The 12,800-nt window shown below is 38.6% G+C and overlaps 1 protein-coding gene across 1 annotated transcript in view; it reads left to right on the forward strand.

Moving 5' to 3' along the window:
- The window catches only part of TTC6 (tetratricopeptide repeat domain 6), a 198,872-nt gene that overhangs the window by 159,933 nt on the left and 26,139 nt on the right, over window positions 1-12,800 (forward strand). The window contains exons 23-25 of the mRNA XM_068991521.1: window positions 1,869-2,009; window positions 3,458-3,571; window positions 6,672-6,791. Of these exons, the coding sequence (XP_068847622.1) occupies window positions 1,869-2,009; window positions 3,458-3,571; window positions 6,672-6,791 (375 nt within the window). The remainder of the gene's footprint in view (window positions 1-1,868; window positions 2,010-3,457; window positions 3,572-6,671; window positions 6,792-12,800) is intronic.

Here is a 12,800-nt window from a genome sequence, read left to right on the forward strand (position 1 = left end):
CCAAAGAAATCCCAGGGCTGATCTCCTTCAGAATGGACTGGTTGGATCTCCTTACAGTCCAAGGGACTCTCAAGAGTCTTCTTGAACACCGCAGTTCAAAAGCATCAATTCTTCGGCGCTCAGCCTTCTTCATAGTCCAACTCTCACATCCATACATGACCACTGGAAAAACCATAGCCTGGAATAGATGGACCTTAGTTGGTAAAGTAATGTCTTTGCTTTTGAATATACTATCTAGGTTGGTCATAACTTTTCTTCCAAGGAGTAAGCGTCTTTTAATTTCATGGCTGCAGTCACCATCTGCAGTGATTTTGGAGCCCCCAAAAATAAAGTTTGACACTGTTTCCACTGTTTCCTCATCTATTCCCATGAAGTGATGGGACCGGATGCCATGATCTTCGTTTTCTGAATGTTGAGCTTTAAGCCAACTTTTTCACTCTCCTCTTTCACTTTCATCAAGAGGCTTTTTAGTTCCTCTTCACTTTCTGCCATAAGGGTAGTGTCATCTGCATATCTGAGGTTATTGATATTTCTCCCGGAAATCTTGATTCTAGCTTGTGTTTCTTCCAGTCCAGCGTTTCTCATGATGTACTCTGCATAGAAGTTAAATAAGCTGGGTGACAATATACAGCCTTGACGTACTCCTTTTCCTATTTGGAACCAGTCTGTTGTTCCATGTCCAGTTCTAACTATTGCTTCCTGACCTGCATACAGATTTCTCAAGAGGCAGGTCAGGTGGTCTAGTATTCCCGTCTCTTTCAGAATTTTCCACAGTTTCTTGTGATCCACACAGTCAAAGGCTTTGGCATAGTCAATAAAGCAGAAATAGATGTTTTACTGGAACTCTCTTGCTTTTTCCATGATCCAGTGGATGTTGGCAGTTTGATCTCTGGTTCCTCTGCCTTTTCTAAAACCAGCTTGAACATCAGGAAGTTCACTTTTCACGTACTGCTGAAGCCTGGCGTGGAGAATTTTGAGCATTACTTTACTAGCATGTGAGATGAGTGCAATTCTGTGGTAGTCTGAGCATTCTTTGGCATTGCCTTTCTTTGGGATTGGAATGAAAACTGACCTTTTCCAGTTCTGTGGCCACTACTGAGTTTTCCCAATTTGCTGGCATATTAAGTGCAGCACTTTCACAGCATCATCTTTCAGGATCTGAAATAGCTCAACTGGAATTCCATCACCTCCACTAGCTTTGTTCATAGTAATGCTTTCTAAGGCCCACTTGACTTCACATTCCAGGATGTCTGGCTCTAGATGAGTGATCACACCATCATGATTATGTGGGTCGTGAATATCTTTTTTGTACAGTTCTTCTGTGTATTCTTGCCACCTGTTCTTAATATCTTCTGCTTCTGTTAGGTCCATACCATTTCTGTCCTTTATCAAGCCCATCTTTGCATGAAATGTTCCCTTGGTATCTCTAATTTTCTTGAAGAGATCTCTAGTCCTTCCCATTCTGTTGTTTTCCTGTTTCTTTGCATTGATCACTGAAGAAGGCTTTCTTATCTCTTTTTGCTGTTCTTTGGAACTCTGCATTCAGATGCTTATATCTTTCCTTTTCTCCTTTGCTTTTTGCTTCTCTCCTTTCACTGCTATTTGTAAGGCCTCCCCAGACATAACAACAAAATTACAAAATGTTGATAATTATTGAATCCAGGTGGTAGGTGTATGGGTGTTCACTGTACTATTCTTTCAATATTCTGTGAGTTTGAAATTTCCTTAATAAAAGAGCGTGACAAAAAGTCCAATTTATATCATCTTTGGATGGCATAAATTTTTTCTAACTACCATATATATTTTGGCAGAACTGATGCTTTTACTGAAATAATGTTTCCGCTTTCTTCCTCTCTTTCTCTGAAAAGGCATATTTAAGTCGAGTAGCCTACTATGGTTTGAAAGGCAGATACTCCAAAGCAATCTTGAGTTGTAATGAGGCCATCAAAATTTACCCTCAGAGTGTGCGTGCCTATGTCTACAGAGGAGTTCTGAAATACTACAGCAGGGTAAGGAATTTCCTACCTTAACCTCTGAAATTTTAGAGTGTGTGGCTGCTCGGATGCCAAGGAGGGACTCACTTCCTCTTTCTCTCTGTGAAAGGAGAATTGCCATGGAATGGAGGCAGAGCTACATAGAAGGTGTTGCACTTTGACAGTACATCAAAAGGGATTTCAATGAATGATTTTTTGTAAAATAGGGATATTTATTTTTGACATTTATATTTTAAATGGAATTGATTATATATTTTTATTAAGGAAATAGTATTTATTATAGAGAATTTGGAAAATACAATGATAAATAAAGAAGATTAAAATAACCTGATTCCCTACCATCAGATAGTAATTCCTGAGAGCATTTTGGTGTGTTTCATTGTCTTTTTTTCCTAATAAAATATATACTTCCAAAAACTGGGACTGTGCTACTTAAATAATCTGTGTTGTGCCTTGCTTCTTATATTTAATCATTGAAGATAATACCAGTTTTAACAACTGCATACTGTTCCATCATAGTATATTTTAACCACTTTATTGTTGGGCACTTGGATTGTTTGAATTTTTCTTGTTTTACTATTTTAAATAATACACATAGAACAAAATCAGAGGTTATGGTTCGTAAATGGGTATTACTGAATTAAAACTGTGAGCAACACTATTGATGTCTAATGCTTCTTGGCATATTTTTTTCCTCCCTATTTTTCTTTTCTGACATTTCTTTGTATATATTTCATATGAAATATTTTGCAAGTAATACCTTAAAACAAAGGTAAGACCTTGCATTACCTGGTAATTCTGTGAAAATTACTGTCTATAAAAATGGATGTCTAAGTTATCAGGGAAGCATCAAAGAGAAGCAAAAGAGAACGTGGGTAGAAAACATGACAATTATGTAATATGATAGTGCTAGTGACAGAAGCAAGCCAGCTCTGGTGAATGTTTGTTGGGTGAATTAGCTTGCTTCTCTTTTATCCATTGCTGTATAGCAACAGGGGTCTTCCCAAGTGACATTAGTGGTAAAGAATCTGCCTGTCAATGCAGGAGATGCAGGTTTGATCCCTTGGTAGCGAAGATCCCTTGGAGTAGGAAATGGCAACCCACTCCAGTATTCTTGCCTAAAAAATTTCACGGAGAGAGGAGTCTGGCAGGTATAGTCCATAGATTTGCAGTCGGACACAACAGAGCAACCGAGCACACAGATACATATAGCAAGAACGGAAAAAAGATAATAGTTGTTTGTATATTAAATTTTATTTGCAAGTGAGAAAAACTATAATAACAGTTCCTACCAAGGGACCTTCTTAATTAATTCTGTAAAAGATTAGCTTGATTGTCTTAATTTCACGGATGATACACAGAATGATTAAACGAGTAGTCCCAAAACTCCGATAGAATCAATAATTTATTTTACAACTAAATTTAAGTCCATTATGATGAACTCAATTATTTTTTCTTTGTAGACTTATAAACTAGCGATTACAGATTTAACTACAGCCATCAACATGGATAAAAACAGTTATATAGCATTTTATAACAGAGCATTATGTTACACCAAGATAAATGAACTTCAAATGGTAAGATTTGTGAACATATTTAAAGCATATTTTCTTATTATTTCTGTTACAATTTTGGAAAAATAATTTCTGTGGAAATACACACAAAACTTAAGAAGCCAAAGAACCATTTTAAAGAAAATTTAATTTTTTGTTAGTGCTTACCAAATTTTCATATACAATCTCTGCGATGTCAAATGAAAATTAATTTTATAATGCTTATAAAAGCATTTAAGGACTGTGTAAATTAACACGCGTTACATGTCTCTCATTTGAGAAGAATGTTTCCACTGATAAAGTGAGTGTAGAATTTTTAAGCAGTGATCACTAGCAATATTGTTTGCTTCACAATGTCAACATTAACCAGAATAGCCTGGGGAGGTATTTTGTTACAGTGCTCAGAGCGCAGATGCAGCAGGCAGTTTTGAGTGATGGTTTCTAGCTCAGACACCATTTTGAAGCCTAACTGATTTTCTCTATTTATCCTGTTTCAGAGTCTACCTGTGCAAGCCCCTTTTTATATTTTTGAATCTTACTCCGTTCTCCAGTCTTTCCTTGTCAGTTTTTTCCTTTTCGAATCAAGATTCCTCTCTGGGGAGCAGATCAGTAGTTTTTTAGTATTCTGCCCAATTTCTTGCTTCCTCCTATCTCCTCTTCCTTGTTTCTATCGTTTCATTGTTGATGATGCCTTCTTTTAAAAGATTGCATCGTGTTCCCGCTGTTGTGTGTGGACACACTCCCTCAATTTCCTTAAAACCTGGAAAGTTAAATCTGTTTAAAACATTTAGAAATTTAGTGATTTATTTCCAATGGAAGAAAAAGAAGTTGAGAAATATTGTTTCTGTCTAAACGGATATAAAATTGCCAATAACTGGGTTTTCAGGTTTCCTCCAGAAATGTTGACAAATGAATAACTAATTTTAACACAGGCTGTTTTTACCATTCTAAGAGCCAATTAAAGGATCATTTGTTAGAGTAACCTACACAGCAGGTATCTTTGACAGCTTCCTCCCCACCCCCACCCCTGCCTTTTCTGGGTAACCCTGAACTTGCAAACAATGGTCGGGGTCTGGGCAGGGAAGTACTATTTTTGTTATGTCTGATTGGTATCAGAGCTGGTGCTCTATGAATAAGGAAAATGAAAATCTATGTAAATGGGAACCTAACTAGAATAAGAACATATTGGCTATTTTAGAGTGGCCTGGTACCCAGTGCTTTTCATCCAATGGCCTCCTTTTACAGTTGAAGAAATGGAAACGGGGAGAGATTAGAAACACATCCAAGTCACACAGGGAATAGGGAGCTGTATCGGCGTCCACAGGTTTGTTTGCTTCTGGTTAACAGTCTTTAGGTGGCTTTGTTAAGCCATCTGACCTCCAGCATGTGGACCGGATGTCATTTTATAGTGTCACCTCCTCCCTTTTGTGTCCCTCCACCTGTTTCTCAGCATTCCTGCTGTAACAGGACCAAGCAAACCCAAGTAATTTTGTGCAAAAAATGCACTCCCAAGATACAGTTTCATAAAAACTTAAAAAGGTGAAGTCTGGTTCCTACCCCCTTATGTTAATAAAAGTAGTAACCGTTACCACCCATTTTGGGCTTATTGTGCGACAGGCACGGGCTAAATGCTTTACCAACATTCAATCAAAATATTTTAAGGACTTCCCTGGCAGTCCAGTGGTTAAGACTTCACCTTCCAATGTAGGAGGTGGAGGTTTGATCCCTGGTTGGGGAGCTAAGATCCCACATGCCTTGGGGCCAAAAAACTGAAATATAAAACAGAAGCAGTATTGTAATAAATTCAATAAATGGTCCATATCAAAAATCTAAAAAAAACAATATTTTAAAGTGGACTTCTATAACAATATGATGTTATTAATATTCCATTTTTGTGGATAAGAAAACTTAGGCTTAATGTTAAGTAACTTTCCCAAGACTGAAAGTTTAGTAACAATAGCAGAGACAAAGCACAAAGCCTGCTCATTGTGACCTTCCTGAAATCTCATTTCCAAGCTTTAGTTTCCTCTTTTGTTATATATTCAGCTACTTAGTAGATTTCTAAGGCATCGTGATATATCCACAGGTTTTAATTATGTGATTCCACGATAGGAAAATTGCAAACATTCTAGTTTTGTTTTACAAGTGTTACAAATTATTTTTACAGCCTGTCAGTGTTTATTTATAGTTATTCATAATATACATATAGGATGTTTAATTGTACGATTCTTTTAGATGTCGAGTTCCCCATCACAAAACACTAGAGGAGAACCACTAACTAAGAAAATAGTAAAATAATATTTATTTGCATTTTCATTTAGCACATGCTGTGGGCATATATGATTTGGCCCTTTTCTGATGAAACCATATGGCTCTTTTGGGCAAAATGTTCAGAAGGAAAATGTTCAGAGTTAAGAGATTCAGCTCCAACCGGTATTTGGGATACTCCTAGTACCTGGTACAGAGTAAAAACCTATTTATTGAATGAAAAAAAAAAAGATAAGAAATATAAAAAGGTCCTCTGAGATGATTCTCAGCTTAGACTATCTTTAAAAGAGAGAATATTGAAGTAATTTTCCAGCAAGTGCTCATTTGTTAGTTTTATTAAGATCTGTTTTCATTGCTTTATGATTTATTCACTCAACAAAAGTTTATCAAATGCCTAGTAAGTGCAGGCATGGTGCTAGTTACTGGCTTAACAATGGTGAATAAAGTAAGTAATCTCTGCCTCAGTAAAATGTAGGTTTCAGTGACAAAAACAATAAAACACTATAAAGCAGTTAAACTTCAAAAGGTTAACAAGTGCTCTGCTTTAATGTCAGTAGTCATTTTGTGAAACTGTTGAGTTGGGGAAGGGTGTTGTGTGCCTCCTTCAATCCATGCACAATAAAAATGCTTAGGATAGCATGTGAAGTACAAGCACAGTGAACCCCATTTGTTAGAAAGTAGCAGCATCCGTAGTACTTAATTAAATGGACCTATTAAACCTAACAAATGACTATTTTCAGCCTTAAATTTTAAGTCATATTAAAGAACTAATTATGAGGTTCTAGTTTGTCCGTGGTCAATGTAGTAATGCTCTAAAGAGTTGACTCTAGCTTGTAAGTGATTATTTCATTTTTAGGCATTAACAGATTATGGAATTGTGCTTCTTCTTAATGCTGGAGAAACTGTGACATTGAACACCTACATTAATCGTGGACTCATCTATGCAGAATTAGAACAGTTCAGTTTCGCATTAGAGGTAAACCTTTCTGTTTACTTGTAAAAATGAACCCACTTGATTTTGTATGTTCACTTCTGAAAACCTGTGAAAAAGTTTTTCTTGATAAGAAATGGCATTATTGATGAACAATAATTCAACTTTAGTGAGAATTGTGATGAAGTACTTTGAATGATAGAATCTTGCAAAAATGTGTTTTTTACTTTTTATTTATTCATTTATTTGTTTGTTTTTTAAATACAAATGAATAGATAATATGTAAAAAAAACTCTAAATTGATGAAATATCAAGACTATCATCTCTCCTAAGGGGGTGTCTTTGCTGTAGACAAAAATTAATATGATTTAAGTGTCATTTACTTTGCTGCTCAGTGCTCTTCCTCGTTCATAGTTTTCCTCATTCCACACTGAAAATATGTCAAAATAAATGTTTGCTTCACGTGGGCAGAGAACAGCAGCCCAGAATAAGTTACTGGAAATAGGCTTTTAACTTAGTGGGAACAGGCACTCAGAATTGCAATAGAAGACAGCATCTGGAATACATGGATAAGAAACAGGTGGATTTCTTTATAGAATAATGAAACAAAGTTCACTGTTCTCATTTTTATCTGTATTGTCTATATAGAGTTAAATTAGGAATTAAGAGATACAGGCAAAAATCAAATAGTAATTTGAAGTTCGCCATTACATAATGGTAGTTTTTCTTCTGTGTTTCTCAGGAACCACAACAGACAATTATGTAAGGGAATGTTTCCTGTTTTTTCACCTCCAAATATAACTTGTATTATTTTTCAAATTCTGGAGCCATCTTTTGAGATTCTGTCCCACAGAATTACTTATTATTAAAGAAGTAACTGAGATACTGTATTCGAGGCAGTTTACATAATCGTGTTCATCCTCAGTTACAAGTTGTGTCTGACTCTTTCTGACAGCATGCACTGCAGCCTACCAGGCTTTTCTGTCCGTGAGATTTCTCAAGCAAGAATACTGGAGGGGGTTGCCATTTCCTTCCCAGGGAATCTTCCAGACCCAGAAACTGAACTTGGCATGGGATAGGTGGATTCCTGCTTGGCAGGTGGATTCTTTACCACTGAGCCACCAGGGAAACCAATTTATACTATGGTGAAATGTAATTTCAAGAGTTGAACTCCCTTAGGTTTTGGTTTTGAGATGTGCCCTTTGGAATTCCTTCAGGTAGGGAAAGCTAAAGAATGTCTTTGGAATAGGCAAAACACCTATGAGAGTCTGGGCAATGGTGTTGGGTGGAGAAAGTGAGGAAAATGAGGTTTGGAAGCAAAAGACCTCAGCTGTTGGAGAATTAAATACAAGGCCCATGTTCAGTTCAGTTCAGTCGCTCAGTCGTGTCCAACTCTTTGTGACCCCATGAATCGCAGCACACCAGGCCTCCCCGTCCATTACCAACTCCCAGAGTTCACTCAGATTCATGTCCATCGAGTCAGTGATGCCATTCAGCCATCTCATCCTCTGTCGTCCCCTTCTCCTCCTGCCCCCAATCCCTCCCAGCATCAAAGTCTTTTCCAATGAGTCAACTCTGCATGAGGTGGCCAAAGTACTGGAGTTTCAGCTTTAGCATCATTCCTTCCAAAGAAATCCCAGGGTTGATCTCCTTCAGAATGGACTGGTTGGATCTCCTTGCAGTCCAAGGGACTCTCAAGAGTCTTCTCCAGCACCACAGTTCAAAAGCATCAATTCTTCGGTGTTCAGCCTTCTTCACAGTCCAACTCTCACATCCATACAACCATAGCCTTGACTAGACGGACCTTAGTCGGCAAAGTAATGTCTCTGCTTTTGAATATGCTATCTAGGTTGGTCATAACTTTTCTTCCAAGGAGTAAGCGTCTTAATTTCATGGCTGCAGTCACCAACTGCAGTGATTTTGGAGCCCCCCCAAAATAAAGTTTGACACTGTTTGCACTGTTTCTCCATCTATTTCCCATGAAGTGATGGGACCAGATGCCATGATCTTCGTTTTCTGAATTAGAAGGACTGATGCTGAAGCTGAAACTCTAATACTTTGGCCACCTGATGTGAAGAGCTGACTCATTTGAAAAGACCTTGATGCTGGGAAAGATTGAAGGCAGGAGGAGAAGGGGACGACAGAGGATGAGATGGCTGGATGGCATCACTGACTCAATGGACATGGGTTTGGGTGGACTCCAGGAGTTGGTGATGGACAGGGAGGCCTGGCCTGCTGCGGTTCATGGGGTCGCAAAGAGTTGGACACAACTGAGTGACTGAACTGAACTGAGTCAACCGGGAAGTACTGGGACAAGATTTGAACTTAGGTCTCTCCAAATCCTGTATTCCTTCAGACAAGGCATGGTACTAACATTGACATTGAAGATATGGAGACAAATAAGACAGATTTCCAGTCCTTGAGGAGCTCACGGTCTGGTGGGAATTATTCTTGACCTCTCTCTTTCCTCACACCCCGTGTCTAAATCATGAACCAGTGTGGTCAGCTCTACCATCAAAACATATGTTGAATTCAGTCATTTCTCATTTTTTTACCCCTGCTCTCCTCCTCCTTCCAGCCTCTACCTTCCCCTGCCTGGGTTCCTGCGGTAGCTTTCCATCTGGACTCGCTGCTTCTGCTCTCGTCCCTCTATGTGCTGTTCACGCAGCAGCCAGAGATGCCTCTGAAAAACATAAAGCAGAGCAAGCTACTCCTCAGCTCAGAACCCTCCAGGGGCTTCCCATCACACTTAGGCCAAAATCTGAACTCTTGACTGTCGCCAACCAAGACCCCAGTGGCCTGACTGCTGCTCGCTGATCTGACTTCACTGTCAATGTTCTTGTTTTCTCAACTCAGGTTACTCCTCTGTGTAACTGAGTAACTCAGGTTACTTCTCAGGTTACACCTTGGAAATCCCAGGCTCCCTTCCTGCCTCAGGGTCCTCACACAAGCTATTCCCTATGTGGAAACCACTCCTCCTATTGATCTGTATATGGTTCATGACCTTTTACTCCAGGTTTCTTCTCAAATGTGACCTCCGCAGTCAAAAAGAGTAGATTAATTAAAATGGAATATTAAAAAATTAAAATAATCCCAGATAAGTCTGGAAAGAGAACACAAAGGAACAGAAACAGAGGAGACCAGCAGAAAACAGACAATAAATGGTCGACCTAAATCCAACCTTATCAGCAGTTACATTAAATGGAAATTCTCCAAATATCCCAATTGAAATAGTGAGGATGTTAGATTAGAATTTTTGAAAAGCCCCAACGGTATTCTGGCTGGAAGAAACAGATTTTACATATAAGATAAAGAAGGGTAAAAGTAAAAAGACTGGGGAAAAAAACATGCCCTGCAAACACTACAGGTTTGCCTTGGAGATATTGTAGGTTTGTTTCCAGACCGCAGCAATAAAGCAAACATAGCGATAAAGTGACTCCCATTAATTGTTTTGTTTCACATAAAAGTGCATATAAAAGTTATGTTTGTACAATGCTGTAGTCTATTAAGTGTGCAATAGCATTATGTCTTAAAAATGGACCTATCACAGTTAAAAAGTACCTTATTGATAAAAAATGTTGACCATCATCTGAGCCTTCAGTTAGTTGCAATCTTTTTGCAGTAGTAACATCAAGGATCATTGAGGATCACAAACTACCATAACAACTACAATAATGATGAAAATGTTTGAAATATTATGAGAATTACCAGAATATGATACAGAGATATGAACTGAACAAATGCTGTTGAAAAAATGGTGCCAATAGACTTGTTTGAGGCAAGATTGCACAATTTGTAAGTGCAGTATCTGCGAAGCTCAAGAAAACAAGATATGCCTGCAATTAAAGGCAAAAAAAGTTTTTCCCCTGTGTAAATTTTAAAAATTCATTTGGAATATTAAAAAAAGATGATTGCTGAGGCAGACCAATGAAGAAATACATGACTGAATAATAAGAGGGCTAAATGCCGAACCTAGAGAGAGCAGAGTCAGAAAACCTACACAGCGAAACATTCTTAGTGGGAATGACTGATTAACAGAAAGATCAAGTAGGATGAGAGCTGAAAATGTATTAGTTAATTGATAGTTGTGTCCCCTTCATAAGAACACAGGAAATAGAGTGTGGCATTTGAACTGGAATTGTTACGCCAAATTAACGGGAAAGTTTGTAATGAAATCTCAGTTACAGTTGTAAGTTTGACTTCATTTCAGCAAAAAAGAAAAAGAAAATCCTCTTAGTGGGAAATACCTGGTAGCATATTTCATTAGATTATATTTCTCTAGACAATAAATTTCTTATTTTCTTCCAAATAATTCCATGTAGCATCAAAATATGCTTCAGAAGTCTAACTGGGGAGTTCATATTCTCAGATGGGTCTGGACTGATACCCTTCTCCTATAGTAGCATCCCAGAGGGTTCGGTTTGACACTACTGCTCCCTCTTCCATCCCTGGTATTAGCAGAGAACTTATCCTACCCCCATTAAACAGCCAGCTTTGTGGAAGGAGAAGGGAGAGGGGAAGATGATGGAGGAACAGAGGGAGGAGGGAGATTATCTTCATGGTTGAGTCCTCTCTAGTGAAGGGGAAACCAGAAGTCTGATGCTTAGCTTTTAAGACTGTAGAGCGCTCTTACCCAGCCTTCTGAGAGTGGGAAGGGAGTCTGGAAACTAAAGTTTCCTTTAGTCACTCCACAGGAGGTTAGGGTCCTCCCCACAGTCTAGCTTGGTCAACTTAGTTCATAACCAAAACTGCCCAAAAGATTCTTGCTGAAGCAGTCCTCTGGGAAAAAGCAGAGTCATTTTTATTTTTTATTCCTTTGTTTATTCCATTTTTATTCCTTCACAGGTGTTGAACTCTTATTTTTTGAGTTCCCAAATTATGGGATATTATTCCATAATCCCACATTATGGCAAGCATTGAAATCAATCGGTATCCCACATTATTTATGTATATATGTACACATACCTATGGACATACCTAGGACTTCCCTGGTGGCTCAGATGGTAAAGCATTTGCCTACAATGCAGGAGACCCGGGTTCAATCCCTGGGTCAGGAAGAACCCTTGGAGAAGGAAATGGCAACCCACTCTAGTACTCTTACCTGGGAAATCCCATGGATGGAGGATCCTGGTAGGCTACAGTCCATGGGGTTGCGAAGAGTCGGACATGACTGAACAACTTCACTTTCACTTTCACACATGCCTATATATATAAGTCTCACTGCCGTTGACATGGTCTTTCGATATGTAGACATTTATTTAAACATCTTATTTGTTTCAGTTTAGTGGTATTCTCCTCGGGAAGGAAACATTTTCTTGAAACATTTTCTAAGCCTGTCAACGTGGGCAGATTCAGGAGAAAACGAGATGGCCGTGCATTTCTGTCAACCAATTTGACACTGAGTGGCAGAAATTTTATGAAGGGGTAAATGTCCAGGGAATATTTTGCATCTCACTAGCTTGGAGTTGATGCCCTCTATTGCATAGGAACCTGGAATGTCAGGCCCACGAATCAAGGCAAATTGGAGGTGGTCAAACAGGAGATGGCAAGAGTGAATGTCGACATTCTAGGAATAAGTGAACTAAAATGGACTGGAATGGGTGAATTTACCTCAGATGACCATTATATCTACTACTGTGGGCAGGAATCCCTTAGAAGAAATGGAGTAGCCATCATGGTCAACAAAAGAGTCCAAAATGTAGTACTTAGATGCAATCTCAAAAACGACAGAATGATCTCTGTTTGTTTCCAAGGCAAGCCATTCAATATCACAGTAATCCAAGCCTATGGCCCAACCAGTAATGCTGAAGAAGCTGAAGTTGAACAGTTCTGTGAAGACCTACAAGACCTGTAGGTCAGGAAGCAACAGTTAGAACTGGACATGGAACAACAGACTGGTTCCAAATAGGAAAAGGAGTACGTCAAGGCTGTATATTGTCACCCTGCTTATTTAACTTATATGTGGAGTACATAATGAGAAATGCTGGGCTAGAAGAAGCACAAGCTGGAATCAAGATCACTGGGAGAAATACCAATAACCTCAGATGACAGATG

This window comes from Capricornis sumatraensis, chromosome 19 (genome assembly GCF_032405125.1).
Source record: "Capricornis sumatraensis isolate serow.1 chromosome 19, serow.2, whole genome shotgun sequence".
Classification (NCBI taxonomy): Eukaryota; Metazoa; Chordata; class Mammalia; order Artiodactyla; family Bovidae; genus Capricornis; species Capricornis sumatraensis.